The sequence below is a fragment of the Drosophila elegans genome, unplaced genomic scaffold (genome assembly GCF_018152505.1).
Source record: "Drosophila elegans isolate 14027-0461.03 unplaced genomic scaffold, ASM1815250v1 contig_814, whole genome shotgun sequence".
NCBI classification, from domain to species: Eukaryota; Metazoa; Arthropoda; class Insecta; order Diptera; family Drosophilidae; genus Drosophila; species Drosophila elegans.
This window is the reverse complement of record NW_024546167.1, coordinates 1781584-1797362: the sequence shown is the minus strand read 5'-3', so window position 1 is coordinate 1797362 and position 15779 is coordinate 1781584. Positions and strand designations below refer to the sequence as shown.

Here is a 15779-nt window from a genome sequence, read left to right as displayed (position 1 = left end):
AAATTGTATCGAGTACTACCATTTATATTAAATGGCTTTTGAAAGAATTTATGTCTTTTTCGCTAAGCTTTTACCTGCAAGTGTGGAACAGTGCCCGCCAGACAAATGCTTCTCCCTATTTTAATGTCACGAAGTCATAGACCAGACAAGTCGGCACTTGAATCGTTAATCATTTGCGTCAAGAAATTACGTATACGTCAAGTGTAGCCGGCCAGATAAGCACAAGGAGACTTAAGAGGAAAATGGGAAAAGGAGCGAAACAAGGTTAAGGTTTGAGTGGGACAAAAGGGTTTATCGTTTGATAAATGGCCCTCGGAGTTCACCAACCTTAGAAACCGCCTCATTCCTGTCTATTTTCATATGTTTGCAGTTGAGTTCAAGGTGAATCTGTGAACTGGCTTCTTGCCCAAAATGGGTGGAATACTAAGATGAGCAGCGACATTCGGGGATAGAATTATGCAAATGAGCGCCCACAGCCAAGGACCCAATTTGTCAGCCGTTTGGAGCAAAAGGAGTTGCCGAAAAACTTTCAAGGCAAATCAATAGAAGACCTCAATTGCAATTAAAATAGTTGGGTGACAGTTGTTCAGGGCTAAAGACGTGACCGAACGGCGTTCTCCTTCTAATTGGGCTCGAGAGAAAATCGATATAAGCTTTCTTCCGCAATCTATGCCACATTTCCACTAATTCAGCTTCATATCAATCGAATCGACAAATGAAATTTTACAAGCAACTGAAGACAGACAATGAACTTCAGACGAATAAAGGGGATTTCGCGTTCCACGCAAGTCTGTGCACATATATCGGATAAGACTCAGACGTTTGTGTTTTTCATTTCTTGTATTGGGTGCTGCACATTTTTATGCAGCATGTTGTCTGTCTGGAATCGTAGCATACCCCATATCCTGCACCCATATCCTTTGATCTCTCTCGACTGTCATTTAACTGTCAGTTTCTCTGCTTGTTTGTGTCGCCTTGCTGTCGCTTAAACGTCGCCTCAGGAATCGCTGGGGGCGGCTGCCAAGGGCGGGGCGTGGCTGAAACACAAATCGGGGAATTCTTCTGGGCATATGTGCGACTTTTTGCGGTGATTATCTCTTTTGGATGGCGGGTATTTTGGCTCGAACGAGCGGAAAATCAGCCAAAAGATAATTGATATGGAGTGGGTAAAATAAGAAAATGTTTGATAGCCAAATATGTTTTGGTTCTTATAAAATATACATGATATGACTAGAAATTATTCACTATTTTTAATTATTTTCTTATTTCTTATTTCTTATTGTAGATTTTGTAAAAAGGACAGAAAAATGAGACATGCGTTGAGCAAAAAGTACTCATCAAGCTCAAATATGAAATAAGTATTAAAAACTTGTATGAAATCACATTGCATGCCACTTAATATTATATTTTTGTATAATCTTTACTAAATAAATAATTTCTATCTATTTTATTCTATTTAGCAAAGGGGACAAATTGCAACTCCAATTATTAAATTTGACACTCCATAGTTTCCACACATATAATACTTGATCAAAAAAAGTCCAGCGCACCTTGTTCATCCTTTGTAAATTATTAAAATTTTAATAATATCCTTTTTTCGTCAACGGGCACATTTTTCGCGAATCAAAATTCCAAATTGCAGCTCCCTTTCAGGCTAATTGATTTCATTGCACCCACTTGCAGCCCGGAAAAACCGAAAAATTTAAATAAACTAGTTGGGCAAGAGGCATGAAAAAGTGCACATAGAAGGGGGATGGACTAAAAGCCAAACGGGAAACATATTTTAGCCATGAAATTTATGCCGCCACACACTAAATGAATTTCGCAGTCCAAGGACCTCCTGCAAGCCAGGACGAGAACGACGGCGGCAGCAACAACAAAAAAGGCAACAAAGGACAAATGCAAACAATGCAGATAATTTAGTTGGCGGCGGATAGTTTTGCAACAAAAGCCCAACACAGGGAAAGAGATCAGGCTGGACTTTAACCAGAAAAGCGAAACGGAAAAGGGGAGGTGCTGGTGTCGTGGTAAATTCGTTTGGCCAACTAGGCCTCTCAACTAGTTTAAATTGGCGCCAAGCTCAACGGAAAAGGGGGGTTGGGTGGGGCAGTCAAGGGCCGGAAAATCCATTGGCACGCCACAAAAATAGTTAACTTTGTGCAGGCAACGTTTAAATTATGCAAGCTCCGCAGGACTCTGAACCGAGGACCTCGACCACCAATCCCCTCAGCCCTGTTCTTTATGCTTTCATTTGCGAATGTTGCCTTGTTTGCTCGTTTGTTTGCTAAACGTCTGTCAGGCTTCACAAATGTTTGCATTTGGCATTCAAAAAGTTCATGCAAAATGAAATTAAGTTGACTCCGCCAGTGGCTTTAAGGATTTACAAGTTTCTAAGCTGTATCTGCTTGTGCGCCCCGACACCCAGTACCCAGTACCCAACACCCAGCACTCGGCACTCGGAACTCGGCAAATGCAGCTCATTTAAACACATGTCACAATACTTTCGCACAGCTGTCACTTTGACAATTTTCTAGATGAGTTTCTTGCGATTTCGTCGACGCTTCCGCATACGAAGTCCCGAATCGGGGGAAAAATGCGAATCTTTAAGCCATCTCGGGCGGCGTCTGCGTAGGTCTGTCAACGTCATCATCCTGCTCGTAATGTGGCTCCTCACAGGACCACGGCACATGGTCCTTCCTCTTCCAAGGACCCCTCGCACACGTCACACGCCGGCTTCTTAAACTTCCAGACGCATAATGAAAACTTATATCACGAGTATTAGAGAAATGGCGAGCACATGTGGCCCCTGACTTTTGTTGAATGCCAGATAAGGGCTCTTAAGGCGGTATTGATGGAGCTATTACATAATCCATAATCATTCACGAACTTTTATTATTTAGTATAATAAATCTTCTTTTCTACGCTTTGTATTCCAAATCCAACAAGTTAACATTTTACTTTTACTTAACTGTGTACTTCACTTTTTACATAAATACATTTTTGTTTTGAATATAAATTGAATCGAACTGATAATTCCATAATCATTCACGAACTTTTATCATTTAGTATAATACATCTTCTCTTTTACGCTTGGTATTCTAAATCGAACAATTTAACATTTTACTTTTACTTTACTGTGTATTTTACTTTTTACATAAATACATTATGGTTTTGAATATAAATTGAATCGAACTGAAAATTCTAAGGCTTTTGTTTTAAAGAAACAAAATATCTAAAAAAATATAATATCATTGTTAAAAAGTATTTAAATTACGTAAGTGTTAATATAAAATACAATTCAGATGTGATGAAACAATTGTATTGTATTTCCTAAATTTAAAATACAACTGAGAAGTGATGAAACTATTTTATTATATTTCCTAAATTTCAATAGCTTTCTGCAACCCAAAAATGTAACTTTCCAATTGGAAAAGGAGATATTAAATTGCGAAAAAATAAACCTCTTCGACTTTCTTTGCATTAGCGAAATTAAAACCCATGACCGAGGAGTGCACAATTCCTGCGTTTTCCTTGTAATCCTATTTCTCCAGTTGGGTGGCATAAAATTTCATAACAAGAGTCTTTGCCCCAAATGGTGAGGATGCGCTTTGTGGCACTGACATCCACATCCACATCCACATCCGCATCCGCATCCGCATCCTCATCCGCTCCATCTTCCTGTTCGCGGTTTACTAGGAAGTAAATTTCGTTATCGTTTATTATTATTATTATGCGCGATGTGTGAAATGTCTAAGTCCGGCGTCTTCCCGCCCACTTGATTCTTTGCCAGAGTCGGTGTTTGTGTTGTGACGTGGGAAATAAATTTATATTCATAACACACAGGACGAGCAGGAAGCCAGGGCCAGGAAAGTGGGAGGAGCAAAGGGCGCCCGACATGCATACAAAGTGCTTTATGTGTGCCACAAGATGCTGAAAGATGGGCCCGCTCCTGTAGTAGCATTCCATCAACAGACTCTGCAAGTTTTTTGATTAAACTCGAGTGCCTCAGTCGGTGGGCTCTTTTTGGGGCTGTTCCTCTGCCTGGTAGCTTATTAAAGCCACGTCAAGTGCGTGTCGGGAGTAAAGTGCTAGTAGAGTATGTGCAGCTAATGGGATTAGCGTTGCAGCCAGAGAGGAAGAGCCTCCTCAGAGGACCCGAGCAGAGTTCCTTCAATCTCCCTATCTCCCTGTATTGATTAGTAATTTACTTGCCGGAGCGTACACCCCCAGTCTGAGCATTCCGAAAACTTCCTTTACAGTGAAGCTCCTTGTAGCGGTTACTTTATCTGAAAATATATGTGATTTATTCTTAAATACATTTATAGGGCAATTTAACTGTAAGGCAGTTCTCACTCACCATCCAACAGGAATTTTTCCGAGAAATTGTACAAATAATTGGCAAACCATCATAATTTTTGTCTTGTTGATTTTCAACTAGTTAGTAAACCTGTAACAAGATCATGTAAAGTAAACACCTCCAAAAAAAAGCAATTTAACTCAATGTTAAAACTTAACATGGCTTCGAAACTTATAAACTATTACATTGTCTTTAATCAAGTATTTTTTAGTTAGACAAACTCTAAATAGTGAGTAAGAAATTGTTTCCTAAACGTCAATTCAACTTGGTGTTAAAAATTTATCATTGCCGTCATAATTTCGAAATGAATTGTTTTAAGTGCAGCAATGGATATTTGTCATTAGGATAATAAGTTTTTTTTGCTATTAAAGTTGTATAAAAATGAATTGCATTAAAGCAGAATATAATTTAAATGAAACTGGCATACTAGTTTTACGTAGATTATGAACAATGCCAATATATTTAAATATCAATAATTACACTGCTTTACAAATTTAAATCGATCAAATCCTCCAGAGATCAAACCTTGATTTTCCGGTGCAGATTGACTCCCTGTTTCAAATTTTGATTTTGATTTTTTAAAGTGCAAATAACGTTATTTACCTATCTTTATGCCAATTTTATTTTTATATCCAGATTTTCACAACAGATTTCAATCATCGGTCATCGGTCATCTTAAAAATTACGCGCCTGAAAACCGAAATGTTATCACTTTATCTTGAAATCTAAAAAATTATTATTATTTATTATTATTATTCCGCCGGTAAATCTAATTTTAACCTTACTCAAAGACAATCGTTGGAGCTAGAGAATATTGACTGTAACACGTCAGCCCAGATACACAGGCAGACAGATGCAGATAACTCGATTTCAGGTAGCCAAACTTGGCATTAACATGACGACGGCAACGGCCAAAGTTGAAACATGCGTCTGGAATCCACGACGCTGGACAACTTTGTCGTGATATAAAATGTACAAAGCACAGGTAGTAGTTTCCCGAACAGCAGGGGACAATCCGAGCAATGCCCTGCAGTCACATGAAGTCCAGATTCCACTCAAAGTCATCCATGCATAAAGTCAAACGCAGGCGAACATCGCAGCACAACAATCAAAATAGCGTTTCTGAAGTCAAAGACGCCGCTGGGCAACTGGAACTATCGAAAAAAGGGAAAAAGGTGGTACTGGGAATGGAAATGGTCATGGAAATGAGTTGGGAATAGGCAAGCGAATGTGGATGGGCCATATGCATTGCAATAACTTGCCAAACTGACACCATGTCCTTGGGGTCCACTTTTTTCGGGAAGAGCTCGCGCGTTTCATCGATAACGATCCGTCCACATCTAACAAGTGGTGGCGCTGGAGGGCAGGTTATATAGTGTATCTGTTCATCATATGTCGGAGGACATCTAGGGGATTACAGTGCACGAAAATGTTATCTGATAAAATATTCTAGGTGTCACAATGGAAGATTCCTTGACAGACATCTAATGGAAATTATGAATATAGGACATATCCGACACTCGTCTGTTCGTCTATAGGAACGTCGAAATCTTGAAAACTACAAGAGCTATAGAATTTCATGCTTAAGGCAAGGCTAGTTTTTTTTTTTTTTAATTTACCAAAATACATATTTTAGCTTGGCTAATATTTATTAAGTCAAATTGTTATGTTACACCAAAATTTTCCCTATCGAATAATTATTTTAGAAGTTATTACAAATTAAGTTAAACAATGACGTCAACATAAGCAAACAATTACATCCTATCGCTAGATGGTCGCAAATATTTTTGCGCCAATAGAACTGCAAGTGACGCCATCTGTTGGCTTTTTACGAAATTGCTTTCCGATTCCTTGGTGTCATTGCTGTAACTCCTTTGAGTCAACATTTTTCACATTTTCATTTAATTTAAAAAGTTTATGAGTACTGTGTACTTTTTGATATAAGTATATTATTTTCGCACATGTGTCTGGATAATTTCTTTTAAGAACAAATATTTTCAGATTACCAACACTACCAGTTTCTCTCACTGTATTTGACTCGACAAACAATGAGAAATCATGCACAAATCGAGCAAATTGCATATTTCTTATTTCTTACGCTGGCGACTTTTAATTTTTTATGCGAAATGCAGTGGAGACAGGACTGCGACTGCAGGATCTTTTCCCTTTTTCCGCCGCCGTTTCCACTCCGATTCGCCGAAAATGCATTCCCCGTTGGCCATAGAAAGATGAGGACGATGCTGCCATCCAACCGCATTCCTCGCTTTTGCCATTTTTCAAACGCTATATTTTGTACGCTCGTGTGTGACTTGTAAATTTCCCTAGTCGGACTCTTAGAGGCGCTTGATTGAGCTCACGTTCTCCGGCTTCTCCGTCTACTCCAACTCTCCGTCTCTTTTTCCGTATCCGTCTTCGGTTTGACTGCCAGACGGAGTGCTCACTTCGCTTGACTTTTTATTCAAAATATATGAAATGGAGTGTATACTCGAATAAGCCCTGAAATTAAACCGGGGCTGGGAAAACGCCTTTTATTTCCCCCGTGAGTGTGAGCGAAGTTTGCCGCAATTTTCGCTTAGTTTTGGGTTTTGGGTTGGATTCGAACATGAGCCCCGGAATTCCTGGGCCTCAAATGAGTTTCCAAAGTTCCAAACTTCGACATCATTGTCTTTAATCAAAGAGCATTAAAATGTGCATGCGTTGAGCAGTATCCTAAACCTAATCCCAACCCGAATCCCCATTCGAATCCCTTTTTGCTCAGTGAGTCCGGAGTGGCATTTTTGCATGTCACACGGCGTATTGCGAAACATGAGTATGTAAATTTTTTGTTCTGTTCGTCTCAACCTCCTCAACCTCCTATTTCCACGCTCAGCTCTTATGGGTGTTCCCTATGCCATTATACTGTATTAAGTACAGAGTTGATTTCACATGTGTCCCCAAGTTGGGGTGGCTGCTGTGAAAAATGTTGCAAAGATGCAAAACAACTGTTGGCAGTTTGTCAAATTTGATTTGTCATACATCAAATGGCTTTAAAATGACAAGGAGCTGTCTGATGTGCTGCTGACAGTGGGTGAGAAGCTTTCTCCATTTCCCTTTTTTTTTGGGTTTGCTGTGAAGGAAAAAATAAAGTAAAATCTGAGTAAAATTCTGTGGGTTTCTCTTTACTCTGCGGCTGGGAAAATGTCCAGCAAATAACGAAAGTGTTGATGTGTAAACTCAATTGTGGGTTGTTTTTAGACATGGGGTTGGTCAGAAAAGATTTCACTGGATAAGGGTTTAGGTAATTAAGTGGATTGTGTCGGTAGCATATTAAATAACGAAGAGTGTTGCTTTGGAAATGTGTTGTTTGTAATACATTTATTCCATACTCAACTGCCTGTAAAACATTATCTTATATTTTAAGGTCTAAGATCCCCAAGTTAGATATTCCATTGAACTATCATTTGTCAAAGTAATACTGAACCCTCTGAGCTTCTCCACTTAATGAAGGAGTCATCAGTCACTGGGCCAGCACCAAATGCCAACAGCTTAAGCCGCAAAGTGATGCCACTTCACCTTAGCTAAGAGCCCTGCTCATTGCCCTAATATTCTAATATAAATTTAACGCTCTCCATCAAGAATGTGGCTAACTCGTCCCCAGGATACCAGAACAACAGGGCCACAGGAACAGCCGGCGGCAATAAGCTGACTTATGAACAAGGACCTGGGCAACATGGCCCCACGCCAAAAGGTACTTGAGGCCAACAAGGCAGGAGCAGTCAAGGACCAGCTGAAGGACTTGCAAGCGAAACTCATTTGCCTCATCAGGCCGAGGAGAGTAGGAAGCTCCACAGTTGGTTGTGGCCAGGACATGGTCTGCAATTGTGCAGCGTGACAAGCAAATTGCCAGGATACACACCTAGCCACAGACAATGTCGGTCCTTCACTCCACTCGCGTGTTAAACTTTGCCGAACGGACTCCCCTTCCCTCCCCTTCCCTTCACTCCTCTCCGTTTTCACAACCAGCCAAACACCCCATTCAACCGCCACACACACATTCCAAACTGGGCCAAAAGAGCTCGGTTGTGTGTGGATGAAGATGGGCAGCGTGGGCTGGGACTTCACTGGCCTGTGCGACCATGACTAATTTGTTAGCAATTATGTTGGATTGACGTCCCGGATTGGGCCACATTAGCATAATTGTTGTTATGAGATCGCCCAGGAGTCCAACAACAGACATTTTGAAGGGGGAATGCGGATGGGGTTGGGAGTTCCTACATGCAGTGCACTTGACATTCATTAACATGGCACTCGGAGAATCATTAGGGCAATGTGACGCGAGGCGAAAATAGCTAGAAAGGTCCTTTAAGAAAGGCCTCAAATGTGCCCTTAGTCACAGTTGATGTAACCAAGTCTATAGGGAAAATTAATTCGTTTTTAAACTTGTAACTCAAAGTGGGAGCTTTAAATGTTTGAACCATTTGAACCATAGTTCTAATTAAGGCTTTACAATTCAATTAACACTAAGTAATTGTTAAGCAATTAATGCTAAATGTACAACATATAACATAAACTAAATTGCTAATAAATAGTTTAGTTTATTAAAGTTTCTCCTAATCACAGTTCTGTTGCAGTCTTTTGGGAATATCAATTAATTTTAGATTTGTTATTCTCACTGTGAACTAAAATTACTCTTTTTAGGGCTACATATATTAATTGTACCTGATGAATCGCTAATCAATGTATGCAAAATATCTTATAAAATTAAATGTATGTTTGTAAATTTGTTATAAACTATTTAAGGTGAAAGTAATAAGTTCTACCAAACAAAAGAAGGAACATGTTGAGTACATTGTTAGTTGGAGTAATTATCATGCGACTAAGACACCAATTTGTTTTAACATGTTTTAATATTAATACTTATTAAGGGCCTTAAATTTATGTTAGTTTATGATTAAATAAGCTAAGCTTACTTTAAGCAAACTTAAATTTCTAGTTGGCTTTTAAATCACTGTCAAAAACGCTGGATTACTTTTATATGGACAAGATGATTCCAGACCAAATTCAAAATTTGTCGTCGTCGTCCGAATGCCGATCTTTTGTGAGGCGTCGGCCAGGCCAGAAACGCACTACCAATTTGTGGCTGGCGGTTTGTCCGGCTTCCTGGAGGTGGTCTGTTTCCATCCCCTCGATGTGGTGAGGTCGCGATTGCAGTTGCAGGGCCCACGTTCCGTTAGGGGCGAGGTGCTGTACCGGGGACCTCTGCACGCCATGGCCATTATTTACCGCCAAGAGGGGCTGACTGCCTTTTGGAAGGGCATTGTGCCGCCGGTTTGCGTTGAAACCCCAAAGAGGGGCGCCAAGTTTATGATGTACGAGGTGTTCAAGCCGTACTTTTATTTTGGTGCCCCACAGCCCACTCCCTTGACCCATGCCATGGCCGGCACACTGGCCGGAACTCTGGAGTCCTTCGTCGTTAACCCCTTCGAGGTGGTCAAGATCATACAGCAGGCCAACCGCTTGGAGCGCCTGTCAACATTGTCGGTGGTCAGGAGCATCATCAAGCACGATGGCTGGGGGTTGGAAGGACTATATCGAGGGATTACAGCCCTAATGGCTCGTAATGCTGTCTTCCACTTTGGCTTCTTTGGCTTCTACAACGCGATCAAAGACTGGGTTCCCATCTCGCAGAATTCCCGCTCTGAGCTCCTTCAAAAGGTCACAATCGCCGGATTCGCCAGCTGCCTAGCTGGCGTGATGAGCTTCACTTTGGACATGGCCAAGTGCCGGATTCAAGGACCCCAGCCGGTGAAGGGCGAGGTCAAGTATAGGTGGGCCATCGCGACGATTAGAACCACCTACAGGGAGGAGGGCTTTCGCGCCCTGTTCAAGGGTCTGTCCTCCATGCTAATGAAGGTCGTTCCGGGTGGAGCTATGCTGCTAGTGTCCTACGAATATATATATGAATTCCTTAAAACTACAGATTTTTAACATTTATATTTATAAAGAATATACTCGACTTTCATATCTGACTCATTACTTAATAATTGTTTGTTTTGTAGGCTATAAAATTAATGATTTTTAAGTCCACACTTGGTGCACATAAAAAGTAACATACATGATGCTGGTGTCCTACGATTATTTATATGAATTCCTTAAAACTACTAATTTGAAACCTTTATATAAAGAGTATATACTACTTTAATATAGAACTTTTAACTACTGTTCTCAATTGTAGGCTAAAAGCTGTTGTATTTTTTTTACTAAGAAAATTTACTTATTGTGATTATTATTATTATTGTTTCAATATTTCTACTAATAATGGGGACTACACCAATGATGTAGATGGAAATTTAATTATTCGACGGATCCTTATAAAAATAATCCACAAAACACTACCAATAAAGAATATGTACCTTTACGCAACTGCTTATCATAAATCAATTATAGTATATATTAAAGAATGTCTACATCATATCATATCCTCTCTATTGAAATCTCAATTGACAAAACTCCAATTAATACTTCAATCGAGAGCACTAGTTAAAGCCATTAATATATTTGAAATTAAACTGTAATTAGATAATCGATATAATTAAGTGTCGCAATACGTGATGGCTCAATAACTCTGTACAGTTTTTCCTCGCTAATTACTCAAAAACCTCAAACCATCAAGTCGAAATCTGTTTACCTCCCTGCTGATTATGGTCACCCAAACAATATTAATTTATCTTCGAGACCCAAATTGCCATTTGTGTTTTTGTTTCAGCTTCGACTTCCGTTTCCGTTTCGGGGTTTCCCCACAAACACACACATACAGACACACACACACACACAGAGATACATGACCGCAGACCGCAACTCCGCATGTTTCACACTTTACACTTAATTGTTTAGCACGACAAGAGCAGAAACACCGAAAACAGCAACTGAAACGGCATCAACAAGACCGACAATTGTAAGCCAGCCATAACAACAATTACAATTACACGGTGAACTTACAGGGCGATTTATAATTAATTTATGCCTAGTGTTGCAAGTGCTTGCTTGGACGCCTCTAAGTGAGCTACTGACTTCGTTTCCCTATTTCCCATAGTTTTTCCCTTTTTTTTGGCTTCATTCCACTTGACACTCGCACCTAATTGCGTGGTAATTGAAGGGTCCTGCAGGACGAAAGGAATGGCAATTAAGAGTCGTTACGGTGAGATAATTGGAAGCTGCCAAGCAGAGCAAAAGTATCTCACCCAGTGGGGTATTCATATCTAACATTAAGACCCAATTGAGCCACTTAAATCGTATAAATCAAAGTTGAATGCTTGGCCAATTTGGCCAACTGCAAATCAACATTTGTTGCCATCAATCAAATTTTCAATCCCAACAAGCTGGCCCCGGACTTTTCCCTTCTAAAGGGGGAGGTTGTCAAATAGAGTTTCATGCTTAATTAGTTTTAATGCGTAATAAGCATATTTCGGCTGAATTAGTCAAAAACATCAACCGTAACTGCGACTGCAATTGCAATTGCAATTGCAACAACAGCACAAATGTTCAATTGTAATGGCAATTTGGGCCTTAAAGTATGCAGTGCACAATTTCAATTATTCATAGTTGAAATTGCAAATGCGTAATGAAATGAAATCAAAAGCAGAATTTCCGATATGTGCAGTCCAAACCTAATTCCGCCCCCCCAAAAAGCCCCAACCCAATCGATTTCGTCCCCAATGGAGTAGAAATGCCCTTGAGCCATTTGCCATGTTCATGTCGACGTCATTTTCCATGGTATAGTAATTACACTAATCTATGTTTCGAGTATCTGTGTGTTTGCTCCAGTGTGTGAGTGTGGGTGTGGGTGTGGGTGTGTGTGTTCGCCTATGTAAATGCATTTGAAATTGACCCTGGAGACATTTGGTTGGCAAGAAAATGCAAGCCAAAACTCATTTATTGTTTTGTCCTCTTGTTGTTTGCTGTTTGCTTCTCAGTTTGTTTAATTGTTTGCCAGCTCCAAGTGTTTCTTGCTTGTTGGCAATTTGTCGACCGGTTTAAATTTATTGCAAACAGAACCAAGAACAGAATGTTGACCAAATTAAAATACTCGTTTTAATAAATGCTTCACTAATTGAGTGAGCCATGGCAAAATTTGAAATTTATAGTCTGCTTATTTACGGAACAACTGACTGATTTGATTATGTCTCTAATGAGTCCATTAAATATAAGCGCTAAAAATTTGACCAGTGAGGCAGACATAAACTATTTCACTTATTTTCTCGATCAATTGCTAAACAAAATTTCGCTTTGAAAAATCATATTGAATTAGCACAGAAGTGCACAATACAATTTAATTGCTCTGGTCAGAGAGTTGGCAACTGTGCTCCTCTGCTCACTCCGCCACCAGTGGTCGTGTCTAGTCAATAAAATATGAATTATTTGAAATATTCAAACGGCCCAAATAAATCAAATGCCAACACTCAACACCATCAGAAGCCAGAGAGAAGTAGAAATTTACAAGTATTTTTTGTGTTGCTGAATTGTGTGCGGCCTGACTGCCTGCCAAAAAATTTACCAACTGAGGATAATATTTTTTATCACGAAACTGTACAAATTTGTGTTGCCGTTGTGGTTGTCTAAATAAATTTTTTATTGACCATGGTTAACGCTTCACTGGCCAATAACCAGAGACATGGCACGCGGGGCAGGGCCAAAACCATGCAAAAGGCAAAAACCACTGGAGAATGCCAAATTGTGGGGCCAAAAGGGAGGCTGAGGTTGCGACTGTGTGGCTGTGTGGCTGTGTTGTGGGGCAGAGGAGTGTTCAAAGTTCTGGCTTCCCACACAAACGCCTCAAAGCATGCCACAAGTTATTTTCACAGCCCAGCTCACTCACACAGCAGGCAGTCGAGTGTGCGTGGCTATGGCCACATATTTGTGCCTTTGTCGGTGCTCGTGTGCGAGCGAATAAATGTATGACTGAACGAATGAAATGCTCAAATTACACATGTTATACAATTGTTGGTAGAAAATATGATTATGCTCGAGGGAAAAAGGCCAGCAAGACCCCCCAACACGCCCAACGAAATTTCAAATGTCTAAACGTGCGTCTGTGTGCCTCCTTAGAGGTGTTAGTCTGGAAGATAAAAGGACGACTAAATGCATATACTCTTTTATGGATTTCGTTTATGATTTAATTAGGATCTCCCCAATGTGCACTCACAAGAACAGTATTTAGGATTAAATTGATTTATTCTGTAAGTTTGACTTATATGGTAAATATTTAAAATAATTATGTTGACTCTTTTGTAAGTTTCACTTAAAGAGTAAATACCTTAAAAAAATTACCTTTTTGATTAACACACTTACATCTATTTATATTAGGAACCGTAACCATTAGAAGTTTTGTTTTTAAAAATCACAAAGTTACGCTATTTTTTTTTTTTGTTAACTAATGATTATTTTAAAGACAAAAAAGCAACAAAATCAACACTGATAATTGTTTTTGATAAAAATAAAATATGTTTTAGTGGCATAGTGAAATTGTTTAATCAGTTAATCAAAAATCTATCCAAAGCTTATAAAAAAAATTATTAAATTAATTTTAAATACATAAGTTTGTCAACAAAGCAAAAGTTAAACAAATATAGACATAAATAAATTGTTCTTGTAAAGAAGCTTTAAATCAGGATGTTAAATAGTTTTTCAACAATAAGCCCCAAAGAATAAAATTTACGATTTATTATTGCCAGTTCTAAACAATTTTATTAATTAAATTATTAATAAATTATATATTAAAAAAACAATTTTTGATTAGTTAAAAAAATATAAATATTTTGTATTGATAGAAGGTTTATTATTCGATGTTTTCTTGAACTACCACATTCCATAAATTCATAACACGTTTTCCGGTTACCGTATTTCGTATAAAATCCGTCTGAGGAGTCGATAGTAGGACTGCTCAGAAGGATTTTATCCTTCTTGACTGGCTTTTATTTTCGCATTTTACGTGTCTCATGTGCGCTCATTTTCAACTTTAAAGCAGCCAGAGGAAAGAGGCAGAGGGCTGGTTGAAAACGAAATGAAATTAATATGAAGTTTGACTTAACGCCTCATAAATCATTGTCCAATTTTCAGTCGACAACGATACGGGGACACAGGGCTTCTGGACTCCGGACTCCGGACTTCAAGACTCTGGCAAAGAGCCGGAGAAAATAGGGGCAATCCTGTGGTGGCATCACTGTCCTGCTGACGTTGTAACACAAACACACTTAAAATGATTGAAATATATGTAGAGTCGGATATATGCGTAACATGGCACGACATCGCCCCATATATAGTACACATCCCGACTATATATTGGCTGGCTATGGCTAGCATCCTAGACGAGCGAAGACTGAAGACTTCCTCATTACACGCTTGTCACGTGCACATTTAACGTTCCGTTGCACACACACACATCCATATAATTATACGCACACAAGCAGGACCACCAACACCAACACAAACACCAAGGCATGACAGTCATTCATATTAATATTGTTGGTCAAAAAAAAAAACGAACATGGAGAAAAAACAACGGCATGGAGAAACGACTCTTTAGACGCTAGGAGGGCACCGCTGCATACCAATTTTTAGGTTCTAAAAGTCTCAAAAAAAAAATACAATTAAAGTAACGATGTAAGTCGGCAAGCACTTTAAATTAAATGATGTTTGAAATACAAATATTAAATTTTAAATATAAAAATAACTATAACTTTAAGTCTTAAATTGAAATGATGAAATAAATTAAAAAAAAATTAAGTAATTTATAGCCTGCAATAATTTAAAGTTTAATGAATTTGAGTGAAAAACTGACCCAAAGTAAAATTTATGTTCTGCATACATAAATTATTTAAATTCACTTGTTAATTTTTTTTTTTAATTTTTTATAAATAAAAAGAAACTTTTTGACAATTTTACATACTTTCAGTTAAAAAAAAAAGCTTCTCTCTCTTATAAACTTAATCTACTTGAGCAATAAAATTAATTCTAAGTCCCCATGAACAACTTAAAGTCGACACAAAACAATCTCTTGAAAACAAAAGCAAAGTAAACCATCATATCAAGTTCTTGTTAAGTTAGTCAAATTTTTCGTTACCACAACTGCTGGGATATGTAAATTTTTCCTGTGAACAAACTAGAAGAACAATATACAGCAGTATAAGCAATGCATGGCAAGTGTTTTTCAATTTGTTTTGCAAATTATGCAGCAAAGTGGGAACTAGAAAATGAAACTCCTCCCAGGTCTGGATATATTATTGAAGTTAAAGATTTAAGTCAGGGAAAACTTTAAAGTGCAACATTTGCAATGGAAGCTGAATAATTTAAAAGCTATGTCAGCACGTATATGGAATTTTAAATTGCATACCCTAAAATGGACCTAATCAAATTGCCCCCTACTACTTTTAATTCCATTTACAAT

At 38.7% G+C, this 15779-nt stretch overlaps 1 protein-coding gene across 1 annotated transcript; it reads left to right on the top strand.

The window, feature by feature from the left end:
• The first annotated feature begins 9353 nt into the window (after positions 1–9353).
• On the top strand, positions 9354–10365 carry LOC108141742 (mitochondrial 2-oxodicarboxylate carrier). Its single transcript, XM_017265235.2, has one exon. The coding sequence runs from the start codon at positions 9422–9424 to the stop codon at positions 10322–10324; it is 903 nt and encodes a 300-aa protein (XP_017120724.1). The 5' UTR covers positions 9354–9421; the 3' UTR covers positions 10325–10365.
• The last annotated feature ends 5414 nt before the right edge of the window (positions 10366–15779 follow it).